The sequence below is a fragment of the Ctenopharyngodon idella genome, chromosome 9 (assembly GCF_019924925.1).
Source record: "Ctenopharyngodon idella isolate HZGC_01 chromosome 9, HZGC01, whole genome shotgun sequence".
Lineage (NCBI taxonomy): Eukaryota > Metazoa > Chordata > Actinopteri > Cypriniformes > Xenocyprididae > Ctenopharyngodon > Ctenopharyngodon idella.
In genome coordinates, this window is record NC_067228.1 from 28,506,481 (window position 1) to 28,531,011 (window position 24,531).

The following is a 24,531-nucleotide window of genomic DNA, read 5'->3' on the forward strand; positions in this document are numbered from 1 at the left end:
GGAAAGGTATGATCTGCACTTAAACGTATTCTCTGCTTTATTGAGGCATTGCTCTCCATATTGCATGTGATGCAGAATCACTTATATTCTCTCTGTGGCAACACACACACACACACACACGTGTACACGCACACTTTGTGTTTTCATGTTTTTTGGGGGACTTTCCATAGATATAACCCTAAACCTACCCATCACAGAAAACTTTCTGCATTTTTACATTTAAAAAAAAAATCATTCTATGATTTATGAGCTGTTTTCCTCATGGGGACCAAAAAAATGTCCCCACAAGGTCAAAAATGTCTGGTATTGCTCTCTTTTTGGGGAAATTTGGTACCCATAGCGAAGGGATTACCAGGACCACACTCACTCACTCACACACACGTTGGGTTTCCATGTTTTATGGGGATTTTTTTAATACACATAATGATTTTTATACTGTACAATCTGTATATTCTATCCCCTAACTCTAACCCTGCTCATCACAGAAAATAACAGTTTTCTAACAGTATGTTACAGCTTTTCTCGATTGCTAAAACAATATAACCAGGCTTTTGAACTAAAATTTCAAAACCGTAACGCAATTTATCAAAAAGCACACCCAATTCCCTAAAGTCTAAACACTACTCCCCTGTTTTGACACGAGTCAGATTTGTTGAGCTGTCACTGCAGAACTCTACACACAAATCTCTTCATTTCTTATTGCGTACACCATGTGGTCATTTTGAAAGCACTAACATTCAATACTTTTCTCTCAAGTCAGCACAGCTTGAGCTCAATTAGCACACAATTCCCCAGATGAAAACACTAAGTGTCAAATTTGAACACACATCAATCAGATCCTTCAATAAATAGATAAAAGGGCCCGAATCAGTTCATTGAGTTTTGAACAATGGATCCACAGAGAAAAGGAATAGATCGAGGAGGAGGAGGAGGAGGAGGAGGAGGAGGAGGAGGAGGAGAGGAGGAGGAGGAGGAGGAGGAAAAGGAGGAGGAGGAGGAGGAGGAGGAAGAGGAGGAGGAGCAGGAGGAGGTAGAGAAGGAGGATGAGGATAAGAACAAGGAAGGGGAAGGGCAAGGGCAAGGAGACAAGCCACTTTAGTTGACCTTGTCCATGTCCATGGTGTGACTATGAGGGAGGCTGGGCAACGAGTGCAGCCAAAGTGAGTCGCTTCACCGTCGCCTCCATCATCAGAACCTTCAGGGAGGAAAACAGGTAGGTGTAGAGTAAGACTGCTCTGTACAGTAACTTTTGAGTGCTGTACTCTGTGCTGTGACAACACATACACTGTTGCACTATGCTACTGTAATAAAGAAATGCATTAAATTGCCTCGCATACAAATAGAGTTTCAGTTCTAAACCTGATAGAGGAGTTTTTTTCAGCATGGCGGTGGAAAGTGTATGACCGAGAACCTTATATCCATGTTCATCTCCTCCAGGCCATGGAAGAAGCCTGCCTAGACATATGCGTGCCAGGGGTGGATCAGGCAGTCATGTAGAGGATTTTACCCCCGCTGCGCGGCTAGGGCCAATTGTGATGTGGATGAGATTCTCTGGCCTGACCCAGAACAAAGAGCTGCTGAGGCTGAATAATTTTAATTTTTATTAATTATTTTATTATAATTTTATGAATGAATAAAAATGTGCAATGTATACATTGGTTGTGTCTTTTGTGTTCAGCAAGTGAAAAGTTTTTTGAGGGGGGGAACCACAAGCAACATAACTTACCAGTTTTAGAAATGTTGTTTTGAATTTATTGCACCAGTGTGTAAGACTATGTTGTAGTGTGTGTTTTTGAGGGCTTGTGTGTGATGTCTGAGGGCAAAGTTTGGTTTTTCAGTGAATGGTTTTGAGTGTAGAGCTTCATTTTGACCTGAAAATAGGATGTTTGGGGAATTGGGTGAGACGTTATGAATTTATGTTTACTGTTTTGAGAATACGAGGCATAGTTTCAAGAAATGTGTTTAAGCAATTGAGAAAAACTAATATATTTTTAAATTCCTGTGATGCAAAGCTTAATTTTCACCATCATTATTCCAGTCTTTAGTGTCACATGATTCTTCAGAATGTGCTGATTTACTGCTCAAGAAACATTTCATATTATTCTTTCTCGATTGCTTAAACACATTTCTTGAAATTGTGCCTCCTTTTCTCAAAACTCTAAACACAAATCCATAACTCTGCACCCAATTCCCTAAACTTCTTATTTTCAGGTCAAAATGAAGCTCTCCGCATAAAACCACTCAATCTTTCTGAAAAACCAAACTTTTCCCTCGGCCAGGACACACAAGCCCTCAAAAACACATACACTACAACATAGTCTTACACACTGGTGAGATAAATTCAAAACAATACTACAAAAACCGGTAATGAGTTATGTTGTTTGTGGTTCTCTCCCTCAAAAACCTTTTCAGATGATGAACACAACAAAAGTTTGGAAACATTACTGTTTTTGATGTTTTTGTTTAATTGATAAAAAGTGATAGTAAAGACTTATACTGTTAGAAAAGGTTTCCATTGTTCCAAAACTGAATAAACTGACTCGGGCCCTTTTATTGATCTAATGAGGTGTTGACATCTGTCTCACCACTGTTGATGTTGATGGTGAGACAGATGCAAGTTTAAAAACAACATATTTGACAGCAACATTGTCAGATTGTCCTCTAAAATCAAAACAAATGAAGTTAGCAGATGCTGTCTGGGTGAAATTTGTCCATCTGCAGATCCATATACATGACATATACGTGACAGCGGTTTCTGTCTGAAACTGCCAGCCCGGCGCTGCCTGTCAGAAACTGCCATGACGTATGACTCTAGTTGGACGATATTGATCTGGACCTGTTCATGAAGAGCAGTCACAGATAATACAGCGATGATAGATGATCATTTCCACTCTCACTTCAGCCAACAATTCTGCAAAAAGAGCTGAGCTTTCACCTTTGAAATGCTGATTATTGTGATACTAAAGCAGCTTAATGCCCTAAATGTGAACTTGACAGAGAACAATTCACAGGCATGACAGTTATGAATATGAATGTTTAAATAAATTTCCTGAAGTGTTTACAGAAATTGTGTGCCTGCAGGAACACGTCTGCGCTGATGAAACTCTCTCATTCTCTGCTTACAGTCTGTCAGGGCTGAATTACTGCCATGTGTAGCGTCATGGCGTCTTTCAGAATGAGCTAGACCTCATGTTTGCCCCCAGCTGCTGTCACAGGAGGACAATCTCTATGTTATTTCCATCTTGTCTCACAGCATGAGTTCATGGAGCAGTTTTCTGGTTTAACTGTTTAATGTCTAATGTATGTGAACATACTGAGAGTGTAAAAAGAAATTTAGGGAACCTGTTGCTACAAATTAAATAAATGCATAGTTGCATGTTAAAAATTGTAATTCATTGATTTAATTAAACATTTTAAGTTCTGTTGACATAATAATGTTTAGTTTAGGCAACTACATGTCAACTAACTCTCATTATTTTGCAACTACATGTCAACTAACTCTCATTAGAGTATTAGTAAACTGTTAGGTTAGGGTTAGGTTAGTAGAATAAGTTGACATGTACTTGCAAAGTTACTTATAGAATGTCTGTTGAGGGACCATCAAAATAAATTAAACAGTTAAACAGTCTATACTAATACTCTAATGTGAATTAGTTGACAAAGAGTTTGCATAGTTGCAAAGTTACTTATACAGTAGTTAGTAGAATGTCTAAAGTGGGCTCGAAATAAAGTGTTACCCAACTTTATATTATAAGTAAAACTTATAACACTAAGTATACAGTAATAAAGTATTTACAAATCATTTACAAACTATTAGTTTATAGTTATAGATAATGCTTTGTTAACAACTTATTAACCGTACATAGTTCTCACCTTAGATTAGTTCACAGAATATCAGAAAATGTCATTAATTAAGTGCTTTAAACCAACCTTTACTGGACATTACAGTTTTTTTCAACTGCTTACACACAAAATCTTTACTTGTCACACAATTTCCGAAACCTGACACTCAAATACCAGAACCACACACCAAATCTGCAAAACCATACACTAATTCTCGGCCTTCGACTCAGTTTTCAATTTCATAAAACACTTTTTGCAAAACACAACACACAATTCTCTATGTAACACACAAAAATCTAACAGGAAGTATCTTGATTTCCTTTTTCAAACACAACCAATCAAAATGCCACACTAATTCATCAGTGCCTCACACTAACTCCTCACATGTACAAACACTCATTGCTTTACTTAACACCAACCAATCATGGCTTTAGAATAGGCCTATAAATAGGCCAAAGGTCAAGTTATAGGTTTTGAACAACTTTTCTGTTGTTTACTTGCTTCCATATTCATCATTTCTAAATGCTATTGAGGTTACTTTTCTCCACATGGTGCTGGAAAGTGCATGATCGTCGTCCCTATGTCAACGTAACACTTCTCCAGGCAATGGAGGAGGCATGTGGAGACAGTGACACTGCCTCCATCCAAGGTTGGATACGCAAGAGAGGACATAGCATGTGACGTGGATGAAGTACTGTTGCTCGGACCAGCCAGGAGGAGAGATGGAGCCTAGATACACCCAACCAACTCGCCTACCAACAAACACACACGCACACAACACACACATGTTGGGTTTCCATGTTCTATGGGGACACTCCATAGGCGTAATGGTTTTTATACTGTATATTCTGTATATAAATGTCCCCACAAAGTCAAAATGCACTGGTATTACTATACTTGTGAAGACATATGGTCCCCTACCAGGACACACATACACACCATTCCTTTGGAATATTTACCTTTTTCAAAATTATGCTAGTTTTTTTTTTTTTGTCCAACTACACATGGTTGATGTATTATATTTTCTTACGTACTGTGCAATACTGTATTCACAACCACAAATGCTTACAGTAAAATAAATAAATAAATAAATAATAATAAAATAATCTTGCTTTCCTGTTTACTGTGAATTTTTCAACATCTCTCTGACAATTATACTTTCAATCTTGTACAGAAATGTACATAGCAGCTTATGAAAGAAGAGCTTTAGGTTTTGAATAACTGTGTGTGTGTATATATATATATATATATATATATATATATATCAAAATAGAATATTATGGCAAATGTGTTTCAAAAGTAAGACAAATGTTTGCTTTTGAGATGTGTTTGTGATATTTTGAATGCAGTGCTTCATTTTGCAAGAGATGTGAGGCATTTTGCATTTTGTGTGTGCAATTCTTGGATTTGTGTGTGAAGTTTTGAAAAAACAGAGGCAAAGTTTTGAAAATGTGTGTAATCAGTTGAAAAAAACTGTAATTGCATTAGTATTAAGAGTTCCTTAAAATCTTTACAAATACATTAAGCCTATCTCCAAAGTTAAACATAACCACTTTGTTATGTGACGTGGTGTTTAGAAACTCTAACGACGAGGAATAATACTAGAAGGTAGACTTTAATCACAAATAAGGAACCTGGAGAAACACAGGAGAAAACCACATTACTTTCAAATGAGAACCGACAGAGACTAAGGGAGAACACAGGGTATACAGGAGACAAACAAAGGACCTTAACAAGATAATTAACAAGACACACCTGAACTGAAACTCAAATCACTCTGTTACTATGACAACTAAAGAGTGGCGGGAAAAACTGAACAAAGGAAGACATGTGACTAATGAAAACAAACTTAAAACATGTACAAATGAACCAAACATGTGACACATTTTAAATAAATAAATAAAAATATAATGCTGTCAATATGAAATACAAATACTCATTAGATCATGTTGTTAAAATGCGTCAGGGTTAGGGGACAGAATATACAGTTTGTACAGTATAAAAATCATTATTTCTATGGAAAGTCCCCATATGAAAACCCAACATGTGTGTGTGTGTGTGTGTGTTCTGTCATATGTGGTTTTTGAGGACACAAATGTGTATAATGACATGGGTATTACAACGTAAACATGGTTTATGAGGACACTTCCAACCTTTATTAATGTCACTTTAAACCAACCTTTATTAATGTCCAATAAAGGCTGGTTTAATTAAGCACTTAATTAATGACATTTTTTAATTTTCCATGACCTAATTTAAAGTGAGAACTATTTACAGTTAATAAGTTGTTAACAATAACTCTTTATACTGTATATGAGCTAATTAAACAATAACACTTTGTTAATTACAGTGACAATGAATGACTATTTGCATATAGTATATTAATATATTAACTACAGTTTATAACTTATTAACTATAAACTAATAGTTTGCAAATACGTTATAAGTGCTTTGTAACTGTAGACTTATTATAAGATGTTACCAAAGTTACTAGTAACTTGATACTGTCTTGATAACTTTGCAAATTTGGGAGTGAATTTCTAGTTCCCAGTATGTTTTGCATAGGACTAAATAAGGAAAATAAACATTGAGAATAAAGACCTGTTAGTGTTTATTGCTGTTATGTTTGACATTTAAAAGTGTTTCTTTTATTTTGAAGTTTTTAGCAATGCACTATTTACCATACATTAAATTGACATGTTAAATAAGTTATATTTAGCAAGTATGCTAGCTGGTGTAGCTGAAATAGATAAGGTTTTCTGGTTTCAGGTCCACTGCTTTTTTTTTTTTTTTATTTGAGCGATTAACTTAAAAAAGGTGTATTTATATAAATGATTAACTCAGTGTAGTTTGTTGGCTGAACAGAATTTCATTAGAATTTGTCAAAGCTCAAGAAGATGTGTATTTGTTTTGTTTTTGTTTTTTGAGGGTCTACATGATCTGCATGGATTTCAGCCTGAATGAAATGGCCTGAACTGAAATTAAAAGAATTTTTGAATTGCAATTCACTCTTTGTGAATTGCTCCCATATTATATGGACACTAATCTCCAACTTAGGAAAGTTGTTTGTCTTGTCTGAATGTTCAGCTGGACCTGTTATTCACCTCTCCCACGTTCCCACACTTCCAGACCACTGCCTGTCCTCATCCAGCCGCCCACAGGGCCAGAGCTGCCAAGAGCTGCCCACTGCCTGCTGCCAAGCAACTTATCTTGGAGTTAAGCTGGTATGTCAGCACGTCTAGCACTCGCTGGCCTGTGCCGATGAGGATGTGAGAGCGCTGCTGCTGCCACTGTCCTGTCCACAACAATGAGCGCAGGTGCAGAACAACTGCTGTACAGTGTGAGTCTGCTGCATGTGCCAGCTGCACTAAAGAAACAAACAAGCAAACTTCTGTTTTATGTGGACCGACGCTCAGCTGAACTGCGCCAAAGTTTGATCTGAGCTGATGAACTTGAGACCTCATGAGGTTCCACACATTACAAAAATGGTCCAGTCAATACTTTTTTGACTGTAGTTTACGGCATTAAAAATAGCAATAAGCCACACAAGGATGTTTTTACCCAAGAGGAGAAGCAGAAACTTCCTTAACCATGATAAAATTATTCTAACAGTTAGCAACAATTTGATAAAATGCACCAATGTTCAATGAATAGTTACATTTTGTTGATATTAATGATTGCAATGAACACATTTTCTGGTAGTAATATAGTTCATTAGTATAACTGTAGGGCAGTTACAGTTTCAAGACATTTGGCGAATTACAGTTTTTTTCAGTTTTTTTTTTATTACTAACATACGTTTGTCCAATCTATAGTCACATTTTCAAAACTCTAAACACAATTAGCACAACATACGTCTGTTTTGACCATACCATTAACACAATTCATGTCGTTTTCACACAAAATGCAGTCAATTAACACGTTTCTAAAATGCTTAAATTTTCTTTTCATACAAGCTTTCAGCATACCAAAATCATGGATCTTTCTTATTTACAAATGCTTAAACACAGCAAGTCAGAAATAAAGACCCAATGTTCCAGTCTTTAAATATAGTATAAAACCTCTACTTCTGCAACAACAGCAGCTCAAAAAGTATTGAAAAAATATAGAAAACAAATGATTAATCAATTGATGAGCATTTTTAAGTAGCAGATCACTGAAATATTACAGTTTTTTACAGACGCTAGGACACATTTCTCAATACTTAGGTCACTTTTGCAAAACTCTTCACACAGTGAGCACAACAGAAGTCTATGTGGGCTAAACTGAGGATCAATTATCATTGCTTTGGCACAAAATGCATTCAATGACTACATCTCTCAAATTTCATGGATTCTTTTCTCACTCAGACACAACAACTGCCAAAAACTCTTTGTACTTACAGGCCAATTTGCACATGCTTACATACTGTTTTCAAAACTGTTAAACTTAAGTTCAAAACAATAACATAATACAAAACTGAATAAGACAGAAATTTGCTACATTTATACAGTAATATAGTTATGAAATATATTCTGAATCTAAAAAATCAAATACTATCAAAACAATTAGATGAAACTGAACACCTACACAAGCATTAGTCTTTCAATTTCATTACCATCAATTCAAAAGGGGAAACTTAGGAATAATTTTGTTCTGTAATGTAAACATGGACCATGTAACATAAACTGCAGTGAATTATAAGCAGTAGAGAGTGTCATTCTTGTTTTGTAAAGAAATTTTAAAAAAGAAAACATTGTATAATGCTAACTGATGTTAGTGTTTTTAGGTCGATGTTTTATGAGTGACAAAGTGTGTTTGCTCAGTGAAAACCTTTGCTAGTGTTCTGGAAGAATGAGTTGATTTGAGACATGTATGAAGTGTTTTGGTAGATTTGGTGCATTTTGAATGTGAAGTTAACCTCTGTGCCAAGATGAAAGTTGGAGAACTGTGTGAAGAGTTTTGAAAAAGTGACCTAAGTATTGAGAAATGTGTCCTAGCGAACTGTGATTCCAGTATCAGTTGGAGGCAGGTGTTGAAGTTCTTTCCATTACATGGACATACATTAAAATAGGACTCTTTGAATTTTTGTTCAGTGTGGATGTAGAACAACACAGAGGAGCAGAGAGAGAAAAAATAATATCTGGGCGAGGGAGAGGAATAGTTAAAGGAGGAGAGGAGTAGTTGGATCAGGACAAGGGAGAAGAAGAGGTAGGTGAGAGGAGGAAGAATGTGTGCTGGATTGTGCATCTCTATGTTTTACCCCCTTACACAATGTGGAACCTATGAAAGCTTATTTCTGCCATCAATAGAAAATAAAAAAGGTAATTGTGACTTTTTGTCTCATAATTCTGACTTTTTTTCTCTCAATTCCTAGTTTATATCTCACAGTTCTGAGAAAAAAAAGTCAGAATTGTGAAGTGTAAACTCACAATTGCAAGAAAAAAAAATTGAATTGTGAGATAAAAAGTCAAAATGACCTTTTATATGTTTTTATTCTGTGGTGGAAAAAAAGCTTCCATAATAACCAAATGCCATGTATGTTGGATTTGTTGTTGATCAATGGCAGCAATTTCATGTTTTTATTTCAGTATAAGCTTCATGTAAAGCTTTTACTACAACGATTCCACTACCACCGTTCCTTATATGCAGAATATGTGGTCTGAGTAGGGCACTAACTACCAAGGGGACACCATCAACACCACACATCCAACCCCAGAAAGCAATTTCAACGGCAGTGGCAACTGAAGTTCTGCATAGGGGACCCATTTGACCAGTTGCTGTCCCGAGCAATTCTGTTACTTTCTTCTTCCTCTTTTCTACTGTATATTATATAAAGTAATGACTCATATGTTGCTATGTTGGCAAGAATGCACACATTCAACACTCAACCAAAAATGTGAATCAGGTTTGCTGTGTTTTGACAGAGTTAGTATATGTAGAAAAATGTTTTTAGCATTTTGAAATGTAGAGTTTGTATTTAGTTACCAAAATATGGTTTTGGGCATTACTGTTAATTGCAGTTACAAACCCAGCTTTTAACCCCGGGTAAAGAAACATTTCACACTTGCAATTTAGAAGTGGGGTTTGCACTGCATTTTACCCAGGATTATGAAACCCCTAACAGGGTTAGTTCCATATTTGCGGTGTTAATCCTGCATTGTGGTGTCAAACTTGTACAATGTGAAACGATGCGGTGTTAGAATGTTACGACTAGATGCTTAGCAATAGACAGCCAATCGCTTGCCTCATATTCACATGCTATGGACAGAAACACTGCACATTGTATAAACAGTAGTTTCAGCATTTGAGAGAGAAAATGTCAAATGTTGACGTAAAACACATCAACTGGAGTAAATAGACTGTTTCAATTGAAGCAAGATAACCGAGGATTCCATTTACCTGGGGTTTAGAATGACCCAGGGTTAACTATTTCAAATTTCAAAAGCCCCTAAAGCCCACATGACTGGAGGGCAAAACATCCACAGAACTGAAGCACTGGCCTGTCAATTTTCCATCTGTTTCAAACCACAGATATAAGCATCACCTCTCAAAAGATGAAAAAATATTTGAACAATATGATGAATTGACCCTTTGCAAAGACCCGCCCCCCTTAGTTACTGTTGCTTTGTCCGACAAGCCATGGCGCTGTCACGTCACAAAGAGTGAAAAATACATCGCAGAGCAAAGAGGACACTGACAACATGTCGACAGACAAGACAGAGCAGGTTACTTATGATATGAAACAAAGTCCCAGCTTTCAAATTGTGTAATTTTTTTAGGAAATTCGAACAATAAAAACTGTTTTGTGGCTCTTTAATGTGTCGTGACAGATCGCTGTAGCGCCTCAGCTCAAGCGGCTTGTGAACCGATCATCTCTTCCTATTAGTTCATTTAAAGCATCAAATAAACATGAATGAACATGAGAAAGAATGTTGTTTCAAATGCGGAAAGACGTCAGTACACACCATTTTTCAAGTTCAAATTAATCTTCTAACTCCTGACTGCTTTGTCGGACAAAATGGCGGATTCGGCGTTATGATTGGTTAGATCGCTTGTCAATCAAACTCTCAGCGAAAGGTCAATTGATCTCACTAGTGTTCACTGGGCAGGTAAGTAGTCTGTGTATTTGTAGGTTTTGTCTGTCATCTGAAGCCAAAGTGAAAAAAGAGCATAAAAGAGTAGAAAAGTTTTCCCCAGATTTTGCAACGAGTTTACGTTCATCACACAGATTCGACACATTGATCAACAGAAAGCTGCTTGGTTTGAAAGTGACTTCTCAGTGAGCTCTGCTTCATACATCACACTGTTGACACTAGACAATGGATCTTTTTTGCCTGCAATATTTAACTAATGTGACCGCACCCTGAATCCAATTGATGTTTCAGCAATGACTTTACCAGACTAGATTTTCTTAACATTTGAATTTCAAATGACATTATGGAGCGTTGCCATGGGAGCAGTAAGCATTGTGTTTTATCTTCTATTCACAGAGCATCATGTTGTTTAATGCTGATTAACCGAACAGAACAGAAAACCCTCCTCCATGTCACCTGCTTTCAGAGAGCACGACCCTGTGTATTTTCCTGACTCCACAGTATTTTGGCCGAGCTCCAAACACCATAAACACCATGTGGTAACCTGTGTCTTCTCAGAGTTATCTTTTGGTTGTTCCCATACACGGCTCCACTCCATGGGTGACAGGGGTTTTTCATCTTATCACTATATTGTGGAATTTTCTCCCAGCTGACATTAGGGAAGCACAATTACAGTTTTAAGACCCCATTGCAGTTAACCCTGCATTGCAGTGCCAGACTTATACAGTGTGAAACGATGTGGTGTTAGAATGTTACAGCTAGATGCTTAGCAACAGACAATCGAATACTCATATGTGCGTGCTTTGGACAGTCACAGAAACTGCGTATTGTATATAAACAGTAAATTCAGCGTTTGAGAGGACAAATGTCAAATGCTGACAGAAAAAGCGATGATTGAAGAAGAGACCGTTTCATTCTTACCTTTATAGTCCGAAATGTCCATTCAACATAAACTCGATAGTACAATCGGCAATACGAGGTCGTGTGCAGCGTTTATCCAATCGGTGACACTGACACCTCAAATATGCAAATAAGAAAGTTAACCCAGGGTTTAGGAATGTACAATGTGAAACTTCAGCTTATGAATACCCTGGATTAATTGTTAACCCTAGGTAAATTATGAGCAGTGTGAAACATGAAGCAAGATAACCAAGGATTCCATTTACCCAGGGTTTTGAATGACCCAGGGTTAACTATTTCAAGTGTGAAAAGCCCTAAAAAGGCTTTTCACACAGCGCTTAACCCCGGGTTATTGTTGTTCTAAACACCACTTTTAAACCTGGCTAAAGCAACGTTTCACACTTGTAATTTAGAAGCGAGGTTAGGACCGCTTTTTACCCGGGGTTGTGAAACCCTGCTCCAGAGCCAGGTTAGCACAATTTTTGCGGTGTTAACCCAGCATTGATGAGCCAAACTTATACAGTGTGAAACGATGTGGTGTTAGAATGTTACAGCTAGATGCTTAGCAACGGATAATCAATAGCATACTCATATTTGCATGCTTTGGACAGTCATGGAAACACTGCGCATTGTATATAAACAGCATTTTATATACAATGCCTTAAATTCAGCGTTTGAGAGGAAAAATGTCAAATGCTGACAGAAAAAGCAACAATGTGAGTGAAGAAGAGACAGTTTCATTTTTACCTTTATAGTCCGAAATGTCCATTTAGTATAAACTCGATAGTACTGTGGGCAATACGAGGATGCACAATAGAGCTTCAGGTCAAACAGGTCACGTGCTGCATTTATCCAATCATGTACAATGTGAAACGTCAGCTTATGAATACCCAAGATTAATTGTTAACCCTGGGTAAATTATGAGCAGTGTGAAACGTGAAGCAAGATAAGCCAGGATTCCATTTACCCAGGGTTTAGAATGACCCAGGGTGTGAAAAGCCCTAATTATTGACCATGTTATCAATCATGGCTTGTCCTTTAGAGAGGCTGAACAAAGGGTCCAGCCCATTCTGAGTCGGAGCACTGTTCTATTGTCAGCCTTTTTCGGAATGAGAACAGGTAAGTCACAATGTTATTGTATACCACTGTGTATTTCAGCTTTACTGTACTGCTCTGTTTCATCAATCCCATTTATGTGACTGTCATAATGTCAATTTTGGCATGCTTTTTGCTTTTACTTTATAGAATCCACACACTGGTGGCAGAGGAAAGATCTTTAGTGTTGAACAGGAGGCTGCCATTGTAGATATGGTCATGGCAAACAATGTGATCAGACTGCATGAAATCCAGGCAGAAGTAACTGCAGATCATGGGGCATTTAGAAATATCAACAGTGTGAGTTTGGCAACTATTGATAGAGTCTTAAATGAAACCATGTCAGAATGAAGCAGCTATACAAAGTTCCATTCCAAATCAAATCTGACATTTTGAAGGAGGCAAGATTCCAGTATGTGCAGGTACGGATTTGTTAATGTAATGCCTTGTTATATCGTACAGCTACATGCAATTTGCTTTATGAATTTGCTTTTTTTCTTAGAGAATAAATGGAGCTTAAAGCTGAAGGGGCACATCACAAATTCATTCATGTGGAAGAAGCCTGCGTCAGCCTCTGTAAAGTGAGGAGACGCGGAAGGAACACCACTGGGCAGAGGGCCACTGTTACAGTGCCAATATCACCATGTGTGCTGCCAACTCCAATGATGGTGTCCTTTGCCACATACCATCGGCCCATATAATACAGAACACCTCATCACATTTCTTGATGCACTGAATGAAAGATTGGTGCCACCCGAAGAGAGAGGATTGTTGAGGCCTGGCATGACTCTGTATGTCATCATTTGGGACAATGTTGTCTTCCGCCACTCTTTCCTTGTGAATGAATGATTTGCAGCACAGTCCTGTATGATGATGCAATTCCTTCCTGCATACTCTTCTTTTCAGAACCCAAATGAGGAGTTCTTCTCTGCTTGGGGATGGAAGGTGTATGATCACCGGCCATATGAGCAGATGTCCCTCCTGGAGGGAATGAATGCTGGTTTCCTGGCAATAGGTGCAGAGGACTGCCAGGGATGGATACGGTATGCAAGGAGGTATTTCCCTCTGTGCATTGCCAGGGAAAACATCCAATGCGATGTAGATGAGAACCTGTGGCATAATTGTCAGGAACAAATGGACTAAATGTGAAGTTCTATGTATTTCAACTCTTTATTTTGTTTTGTTTTTTAGATATTTCCACCCTTAAGTTTCCTTTGGTTGCTTTTTTCAGCATATCTGAGTTTAAAAAGTATATATTTCATATTGATAGCTGTATTTTGTTGTCCATTGTGTAATGATTGACTGAAAGAATATATTAATTTGACCAGAAGTTGTGGTGTTTGATGTAAATATTTGCTTTTGTTGCAAGTTTTCATTTTTTTTGTGAGTGTTAGAGCATTTTGTAAACAAAATTAGTATTTTGGCCAGTGAGCTTCAGTTTTAGCCTGTGTTAACGGTTTTGAAAATGTGATGTCAGAGTGCACAAATGTGTTTAAGTATTCAAGAAAAACTAATACATTTAATTTCAGGATAGCTACCGAGGCCTGTTGCATGAAGCAGGTTTCAGTTGCTACCCAGGTAAGTTTGAGATTAGTTTGAGCAAACTCCTGTTTTTTTCTTTTGTTTTTGTTTTTTTGTGGCGCAAGGTGGAATAGTTTTTGATAACTTTTGCTACACGGCTGACCTCCTCCAGAGCAGATTTTATTCAGGGTTAGAGATTGCAAACCCAAACTGGATCAATCAGCTATGAGCAAAGTGACATATCTGATGCAATAAAGCCACGCCTCCTATATCGCTCACTCTAAATTGAAGCTGTTTATAGTGAAAAACTTTAGACACAAAATTGCATGTCTTTTGCTGCTTATTATTTAATATATTTATATTAATTATAATTATTTATAATATACTTGTGTAATTGTATGAATTGACAATTAATATAAAATTGATTAATTATATTAATTAAATTTATATATATATATATACAAATTCTTTTGAACTTTCGATTCATCAAAGAATCCTGAAAAATGCATAAGTTTCACAAAAATATTGAGCATCACAACTGTTTTCAACATTGATAATACTAAATGTTTCTTGTGCATCAAGTCAGCATATTAGAATGATTTCTGAAGGATCACGTGACACTGAAGACTGGAGAAAAAAATTCAGCTTTGTCATCACAGGAATAAATTACTTCTTAAAACATTAAAATACAGTTATTTTAAACAATGTCACAATATGGCTGTTTTTATTGTATTTTTGATTAAAAAATAAATGCAGTCTTGGTGAGAATAAGAGACTTCTTTCAAAAACACTAAAAAAATCTTTCCAACCCTAATCACTAGTGTAGTTATTTTGCAGTTTTCTTATTTAGTTAGTTACAGTAGTTAAACATTTGGCAGATAGTGAATCAAAATACTGTAGAAAATATTACTTCTTGTTTAATGATCACATTATAAATGGATGGTGACAGACTCAGAGCACAGCAGACAAACACAGATTTGGACACAAAGTGCTGAGGCGGTGAGCAGGTGTCACATATTCCCAGAGCAACTGCTGTGGGGTCAGTCATTCACAGACTATTCATGAGCACAAGCAGACTGACTCACAGCCCTGAATTAATTAGCATTAATAGAATTAAGGATTAATAACTCATAGGCCTGGTTTCACAGACAGGGCTTAAACTATTAGGACATTTAAGTAGCTTTTATAAATGATGTGCATCTTGAGACAAAACAATGGCACTGACATATGTAAGATATGTCAGTGCAAGTTGCTTTCAGTTAAAACAGCTCAAACGTGCATTTTAGTCTAGGACTAGCTTAAGCCTTGTCCGTGAAACCGGCTTTTAAAGTAAGTCTTGTATCCACACGGAGAATGAAAATACTACACACTCAAAGGTTTTTGATGCAAGGAGACACACCATAAAACATATCTTAAAATCTGTCAACTTTAATCTCTTGAAGACATTAGTTGTATTAAATACGTGTTATATTGCTTTTCCAGTTTTTCTAATGAATTAAGAATGGAGTTTATCCTCATGTGAAACAGGAAAGGCTTCATATAGCAAGGCGAGTCTGAAACAATATTTACATGAAATACAAAAATATAAATTCACAAAATAGTATTACAGATAAATTTACAATAACCAACTCTATAAAATTACAAATATATTTCTATAAAAAGCTATTTAAATAATCTTACAGCTCAAGTTTTTCAGAGAGCACAGCCATTACTGTCAAATGTGTATTTCTTATGCATTTGTTTGGGTTTGTTTGTATAGGCGTAAGAATACAAAAAAAGTCTTCGTGAACTTCAGCATGTAAAAACCAGGACCATGTCTCCTCCGTCTTCACAGTAGTTCAGGTTTGTCAGGTGCGATCTGGCTGTCGTCCCCCGGCGGAGCTACAATGTGTTGGGCTCCAGTCATCCCGTCTCTTACTCACATGCCTGGAGGAAAAACAACAGGCAAGCAGAGAACAAACTTAGTACATTTCCAGGTCCTTGGGTGTCAAGGTTATTCTTGGTGTGTACGCAAGTCCTCTTTTTATGAACACCCTCTTAATGAGCTCTTTATCCAAATTAGCAAGTCTTTCAATAGCTGTTCAGCGCATGAACAGAAGCATCTACTGTAGTAGCTTACGCTGACACCAGTGGGGAAAATTTAAAGGAGTCTGCATAAATGTAAATCTTCAAAGCACAGCAGCAAAAACTGCCCATGAGATTATAAAGGTCAGAGAGAGGGAGGAAAGTTGTCATAACAAAAATGCTTTATGACTGTTTTGAAGCAAAAAAAAAAAAAAAAAACAACTGTACAATATGAAGGATATGACGGCTTTCTCTGTGGCGATCCCCCTCAGAACTTTTGAGTTTGAGTCATTGAAGGTGTACACACACACACACACACACACACACACACACACACACACACACACACACACACACACACACCGCTCTCTCCGAGGCAAGTTACAGCACTCTACAGTGTCGGAGCGCTCACTCCAAAACAAATCAACTTAACTGTGTTAATGCATCACTGAGGAAGTGGAGGAGTGAGTATGATTGACCCAATGATTAGCATCTTTAAAAATTACCTGTTGATACAAGAGTGTATTGTTTCTTCCCACAATCTACATGTACTGTCCCACATCTAATGGTTGACAAAAGGAGCAGTGGTATGAACAAAATCACATATCTATGAGTTTTTAATTACAATAATACACTGAATAAACCTACCATTCAAAAGTTGGTAAGATTTTATGTTTTTGAAAGAAATCTTTTATGCTCGCCAAAAGGCTGCATTTTTAAAATCAAAAATACAGTAAAAACAGCAATATTGTAAAATATTATTACTATTTAAAATAACTTTATATGTTAAAATATAATTTATTCTTCTGATCAAAGCTGAATTTTCAGCATCATTACTCCAGTCAGTGTCACATAATCCTTCAGAAATCCTTCTAATATGCTGATTGGCTCCTCAAGAAACATTTATTATTATTAGTGTTAAAAAAGGTTCTTGTTAAAAAAAAAAAAAAAAAAAAAAAATACATCTTACTGACCCCAAACTTTAATATATATAGAGAAAATTAACCTTATTTTTTTATTTCCATTATATATTTTATATATTATGATCCAGTGAAATACCCAAAAGGTACTTTATATAATTTGATTATTTTCTCTTAAAATTGTTCATTATAATCATATTCGTAATTAATAAAGCTGTTTTTGCACTGATTATTTTGTGATATTACGTAATGTTTATTTTATATTTTATTATTTTCATATTCTTACAATATTTAAAAGTTGTCCATCATATGTTTGCACCAGCGGTGTCCAGTCCTGCTCCTGATGGTCACTGTCCATCCTCAAATTAAACACACCTGAACCAGCTAAACAAGGTCTTACTAGGCATACTAGAAACTTCCAGGTAGGTGTGTTGAGGCAAGTTAAAGCTAAACTCTGCAGGACAGTGACCCTCCAGGAGCAGGTTTGGACACCTCTGGTTTTAAGGATGTATGTGTGCTGTGCTGTGATGTTGCTCGGCAACTGTAAACAAATAATCTCTGTCTTACATTCTGTGCAAAAGCAAAACATGTTTTTGCAGAATATCTGCTGGGCTGGCTGACACATTTGTACCATTTCACAGTGAGTGTATATCATAATCCCCTGGTCATCAACAAAGATACCATGCATAAAATCATTTGATGTAAGCAACCCAAAATTTGACCCCAAAACAAAAGTAACATTGTCTTTAAATTCATGTCATTAAGCACTTACTCGCTAATGTTCTGTCAAGGTCAGCGATGAAGTCCTCTAGCTCTTTAGTGTCTCCAAGTTTAGCTAAAAAGAACAATGCACAGTTGATCAACACAGTACAGCAAATAAACCTAAAATTGAGTTTTTAGGAGTTAAATATACAAAACAGAAACATATTTCAACTCACGTTTAGGAGATGTGACCAGGGGACTATTTGATGAAGGGGAGAAGACGCTGGGAGAGTTGAGCTTCTCATCACTGAAGCTGAAACTGTTTCTGTTCAAGGACTCTGCACCTGTTACAGAAGGAAAGAGAGACAGAGGAAGTCAGAAATGAAAAACCAATGCTTCCTGTATGTGTACAGCCCAGTGCTCCTTCAACTCAACAGGGGGATCACGACCCAAAATCACTCACAATAGTGATAGAGTGCAGACAGCAGGGAAAAGGCAAAGTTATAATGCCAATAATGCAATGCAACAAACATATAACTGTGTAGAGTTAGGATAGCAAACACTAGTTCATCTGTCACTCAATGGAAATTGATGCTAACATGCTAAAATGATGTAAGGTAAAAGAAAATTTAACTCAAACTACACTATTGGTCAAAAGTTTGGAATAAATTATTACACTTTGTTTTTGAAATAAATAAAAAATGTATTAAATATATTTTAAAATGTAATTGAAATTATTCGTGTGATGGTAAAACTGAACTTTCAACATCATTACTCCATCTTCAGAGTCACATGACCCTTCAGAAATCATTCTAATATGCTGATTTGCTGCTTAATTATTAATGTTTCTTATTATTATCAGTGCTGAAGCAGTTTTCACTGTATTTAAAAAAAAAAAAAAAAAAAAAAAAAATTTCAAATAAATGCAGCCTTGGTGAGCATACTTTTTTCAACAGCATTGAAAAATCGTAATTATTCCAAACGTTTGACTGGCAGTGTACATTTAAGTGCCCCTATTATGCTATTTTAAAGGTTCCTCCTACAACAAGTTTACATGCATCCAAGGTCAAAAAGCACTTGCCCCCCCTCTCCATGAGCTACTATGCTCTGATTGGTCAGATGGCCCAGTCTGTTGTGATTGGTCTACTGCTTACAGCACGAGTCAGAAACATCACTGTGTATACAAGTTTCATGAACAGTAACAATGGCGTCCGTTTTACCACATCAATCCGAGCCCAAGTCCTCTTTTCTTTAAAAAAAAAAAAAAAAAAAAAAAAAAAACCAACAACAACAACAACAACAACAACAACAACAACAAAAAAAAAATACATGCAAAGTGTTTCGGGCAGGCTAAAGCAGACATTGTTCGTGGGCAGCCAATGAAGACCAATGAAGGCAGGAATTATGCAAATTTGTTACGTAGGTATGTAACAGGAAGTGAAACTGGAAATGCTGACGACTCGTTTCAGCAGTTCATAATCGATTATAACTTTAGGAGACAATATTTTATTGTCGTGCTCTTTGATCTTTAAAACTTTGCAGACCTTTACATTCACAAACCGCTATAATGCACACCGCATGAAAGGTAATATTCAAAAAGGCATAACAGGGGCAATTGTATATAACATTTCACTTGCAACATCTGCAACATTTCCTTGCAGAGTGCATGAAACCATTGAAATTCAATGGACAACTAGAAAAACTCTAGTCTAAAAAAAATTTAGTTACTGTGTGTTGAGTCACCACTTAATGTCCAGCGTGAAACCAGTGGAGCAACACTGCTCTACCACACAGACTTGCCAAACATGTGCACTGACCCAGAACCAGAGGGGGTAGGGGGGATAATCTGTGCTAGCAGAGCAGGTTGAGTTTGTAATCAATGCATACTCCTCTAATAACAGCCTCTCTCTCATGCGCACACTTTCAAAGCGGTTTCAACCGTGACCCACCCTCGAGCAGGTTCATTTAAAGCCAAAGATCTGACCCGGTACACCACGCTCCATCTTAAAAAACTTTGTTTACACATTCTTAGCCCTGCACACAGTTAAAGGCAGAGCAGGCGTGCCATTACACGGAAGCTCAACTTTGCCCACCGCCTCAGTCATTAGACCCTCCTGCCTGTGGGCTTCAGCACATCAGCTGGTGAAACGTGTGAGCAAGTACAGAGGATCCTTTCAGCTGACAATCTACATTAGTGGTTTGCAACCCTAAAATTGGTCAAATAGCTATATAATTATGCATAATTAGAATAGTAAATTAAATACACTTGTGAATAAGAAGTGCGCTTAATTGTATTGGATGTGCACTTAGTGCACTTCAAATCTTAAAAGTTTTTTTTTTTTTTTTTTTTTTTAAAGAACTGAAATAAATGAATATTAAGTGTACTTAAGTGCACTTAAAGTGAGTACACTTTAATAATTGTTTCTTTAAACATTTAAACTTTTAAAATTGCACTTTGTCATGACAAATTAAGTTTTACTTTAAAGTACATTTTAAATCATTGTTTAAATAATAATCTTTTGATGTTATTTTGATGTTGACTAACATGCTAAAGCACATATACATTACTTGATTATAATTTTAACTGTAGTGTGTTATCTGATATTACATTTAAAGTTAATACATTTTAAATGTACTAAATTGCAACTTCATTACAAATATGTAATTATATATATATATATATTTAATTACATGACATACAAGTTTCCATAGAAATGACATTAAAGTATATTTTAGTTTAGCATAAATGCTTGTCAGTATATTAAGCAGTACACTTTAACCATATTACTAAGACAATAGAATCAATTATTAAATTACATACAAGTCCTACTTAAGTGGATCAAACACAAAACAACTACATTGAATATAAATTTAAACTAATACATTTTTCATTTAATTTCAATTAACACGCAATTAATTGTCTGCATACATTATTCAAATTTTTATTTCTATGCTAATTTGTAAAATATTTTAAAAGTATGCTAAAGTGTACTTCTGTTTCTTAAGAGTATGCTTTTGAAAGGATGGAAAAAACACTTCCTGTGTTGATGTTTTATCCAATGTCAAATCCTGTAGTCCTAAAGCAAAACCGCTTGAAACCACTAAACTAGATCAATGGCACATGTGACAAAATGACATCAGGATTAAATGGATCCAACATGCAGTTGCACAGATCCATGAGGGTGACTGCAAGGCACATAACGCCTTTCTGATCCTCTGAGTGCACCAGAGGATGTTTACTTATCCAAGCACAGATTTTGCCACATTCCCTGTTTGTTCCAGAAAGAAAAGGGTGGGGTAAAGAGATCACTTTTTGCTTAATCATTAAACACAAGAACACTTCTAGAACAAAAGTGCCCATTTATACTGATATGGTTCCGCTTCTTTTGAACCTTTCTATGCAATTATAAGCTATCAAACAAAAGTCTTTCATATCCATTCATGATGCAATCCTCCATCAGATTCTGGATAATCTCCAGTTGTAGGACTGATGGAATAAACATACAGTGAACCTGTGTGTCCCATAACAGCTATTACAACTGACTATAAGACAGGAGGTTTTTCAAGGTCTTTTAGCCTGTTAACTGTCAGTGTCCTGAAAGCAGAACACTTGGCACGATTTTTTTTTATTGTCTTTCTTCCCTATCCCATACTTTAGAAATCATCATGGAAATGGTACTTTAAAATCTTTTAGTTGGCCCAATTTTTGTGATACAAAATTTGGAACACAACTTGGTTAGACATAGGGCTTTGATTTTAAAATTTATTTTGTAAAATATATATTTTGTATACAATCAAAAAAAAAAAAAAATAAATTATTTCAGTACATTTGCTTCTATAACTTTTACACTTTCATTTTTTTAAGCGCTTCACTTCTACTGAGTACCATCTTTTAAAAGATAACAACCTTAGATATGAATTCTAAAGCATTCATGAACATTGATGAAAAAGGGTGACAGTTAACAGGTTAAAAGACGTTTAATGAAACCCAGCTGCTCTTTGTGGTCGTGTGTGGGCTCAGATTAGATTAGATAAGATTATGCAGTATTCAGCGTGCAACTTGTAACTGAGGCTGCGGAGCTTAAGTCGTGACGCAGAGAGATAATGACCCCAGGACACGAGCACGTGCGCTGCTATCAAACGTCTGGAATAATGACACGTCAAATCCAACTTTTTGGATGCATACTCACTCTCAGAGTCGCTGATGCCGCTGTCGCTGACGCTCGCGCTGCTCCGTCTCTTCATGGTTTTCAAGTGTTCATCATATCTGAAGTGTCTCTTTTCCACGGGAGACGTGAAATCCTCAATGACAGCGTCGAATTCACACAATACGGCGTTTAGATCGTCATCATCCTCAAGGAATGCTAGAAAATGCACGCAAAGTTTGTTTCAGTCTGGAAACAGAATCTTTATAGCGACGTACTCAACGTAATAAGCTTGCATGGGTTTATATCTGAAACAGTCATACTTAATTTTTACTTTTAAAATGTATTATTAAACTTCAGACTTACATTTGCTCTGTGACTTTATCTTTGGAGACTTCATCTTCTATACTCTTTAGTGTCCAATTCTGAAATATCCGATATAAGACAAAATTCCTTCTGTTTTCCCTTGTTAACGCACACTGTGCCTGTGTCTGAGCTCCTTAGCGCGCGCACTGCGGTCGGTGGGGTTGTTTTAAATATTGCCCGGCTCTGGGAGGGGGCGGTGACTGACGGAGGCGTGTCGGACGTGAGAAACGCATCGCCAATGAGACGCTCGCGCCCGTTTTAGTCCTCCGTGTGAGTTACATGGACTGGCGTCATTCACCTCTGAAGTATGTGTTTGTAAACAGCTACTATGACACATGCACGGCATCAGTGCTGCTTTATTTTTAACTCCGTCCAGGTCACCCTTCATTTTGCCATGACTTCACTTGTTGCAATGTTTTACCAGCAATATAGTAATAATGTTACAGGAAAATGCTTGCGAAGTGTGTAATGTAATACGGTATGTAAATATATCTAAATTACAGTTGAAAAAGCCCTCAGGAATTTCCACATGTGAGTGTGTCCATGTTTGGTGAAAAAATAAAATTCTTCATACATTGTATGATCTAAGTTTATTTATAATAATGGTGGTGACATTTGTAATGTTTTGGAGAATATACGTGACAGGTAGAATCAGTCAATTTGCAAACATTACATAAATATAGTTTTTTAAAATCCCCAGACAACAAATAAAGGAATAAAATTCTTGATTCTTCATGTTAAAATATAATATTAACCTCAAAGCATGTCAAAGGGTTAAAATAAGTTTTAAAATGTATATTTGATCAATTATATAATAGGCTATATATGGGAATAAAAGCACAAATTTTCAATAACCATTCCCTTTTTTCATTTATTCTCCAAAATAATGTATTTTTTAAAAAAAAAGGATTATGATAAATAAATACAAATATTCTAGAAGTACTTGGTGCTTCACCAAATATTGCAATATTTTGAATGTAAGGTAAATTGTCAAATTAAAAGTAAAGTAGAAATTCCTTGAATAACACTTTATTTAAAACTTATTTTTCTCTTAGATTTGGGTTAAACTCAAAGTACCCTCATTCTGTGTCAAGTCTAATCATTGTCATGTGACTGTCATTCACAGATTCATAAACCTGATCTGGTCCAAGTTAAGTTTCTGCAGACATCTGGTGGCGACAAAATGAATGTGCACTCATATTATTCACTCATGGCAATTGGATTAGATTCAGATACAGAACCTTTTTTATTGGCCAGGTGTTCATATGCACAAGGTATTTGACATCAATTCCAGAAGCTTCAGGACTGAATTGGAGAGATAAGCACATTAACTAGCAGGTTATGCTTAAGAAAACTAAGAAATCTTTGACTACCAGGTTGAACAAGGCATGAAAATATTTCCTACTTCCAGCACAGGCAGTTTAACCATAAGCCAGAAAATGTTTTTGAGGTCTACACTCTTTAAGGTTCCAAAAGGTTTTTTTTTTTTTTTTTTTTTTTGGCAGCAATGCCATAAAAGAGTCATTTTTGGTTCCCCCAAAAAACCTTTAAGTGAACATTTCTTAAAAGAAGCATTTTCTTAGTGTGAGGAACATTCTGAAAGTCTAAAGTTCCCTTTTCCATTTTCCATTCCTTTTCCATAAAGAACCTTTTGTGAGATGGAAATATTCCATGAATGTTAAAGGCTCGTCATGAACCATATAGATGCCAATAAAGAACCTTTCTTTTTAAGAGTGTAACTGCTGAATCATTGACAGTTTGAATCCTGCTTGTTATTTTTAGTGGGGGTGTGGGATTTATCACCTTAAAAAGAATTCTTCACACCTTAGGTGTTGGAGTTAGCAGGTAGACACATGGTAAAACAAGACATGTGTTTGCAGCTGCACTTGCCTGCTGACT

General features: G+C 36.3%; 1 protein-coding gene across 1 annotated transcript; it reads right to left on the minus strand.

Annotated features, from left to right (window-relative positions):
- Nucleotides 1-15,843: 15,843 nt before the first annotated feature.
- On the minus strand, nt 15,844-22,819 carry rgcc (regulator of cell cycle). The gene is made up of 5 exons (XM_051906397.1): nt 22,633-22,819; nt 22,312-22,485; nt 18,358-18,465; nt 18,192-18,254; nt 15,844-16,361 (listed from the first exon to the last, which is right to left on the minus strand). Exons 1-5 carry the CDS (start codon nt 22,664-22,666, stop codon nt 16,354-16,356), a joined length of 387 nt encoding a protein of 128 aa, XP_051762357.1. The 5' UTR covers nt 22,667-22,819; the 3' UTR covers nt 15,844-16,353.
- Between the last annotated feature and the right edge of the window lie 1,712 nt (nt 22,820-24,531).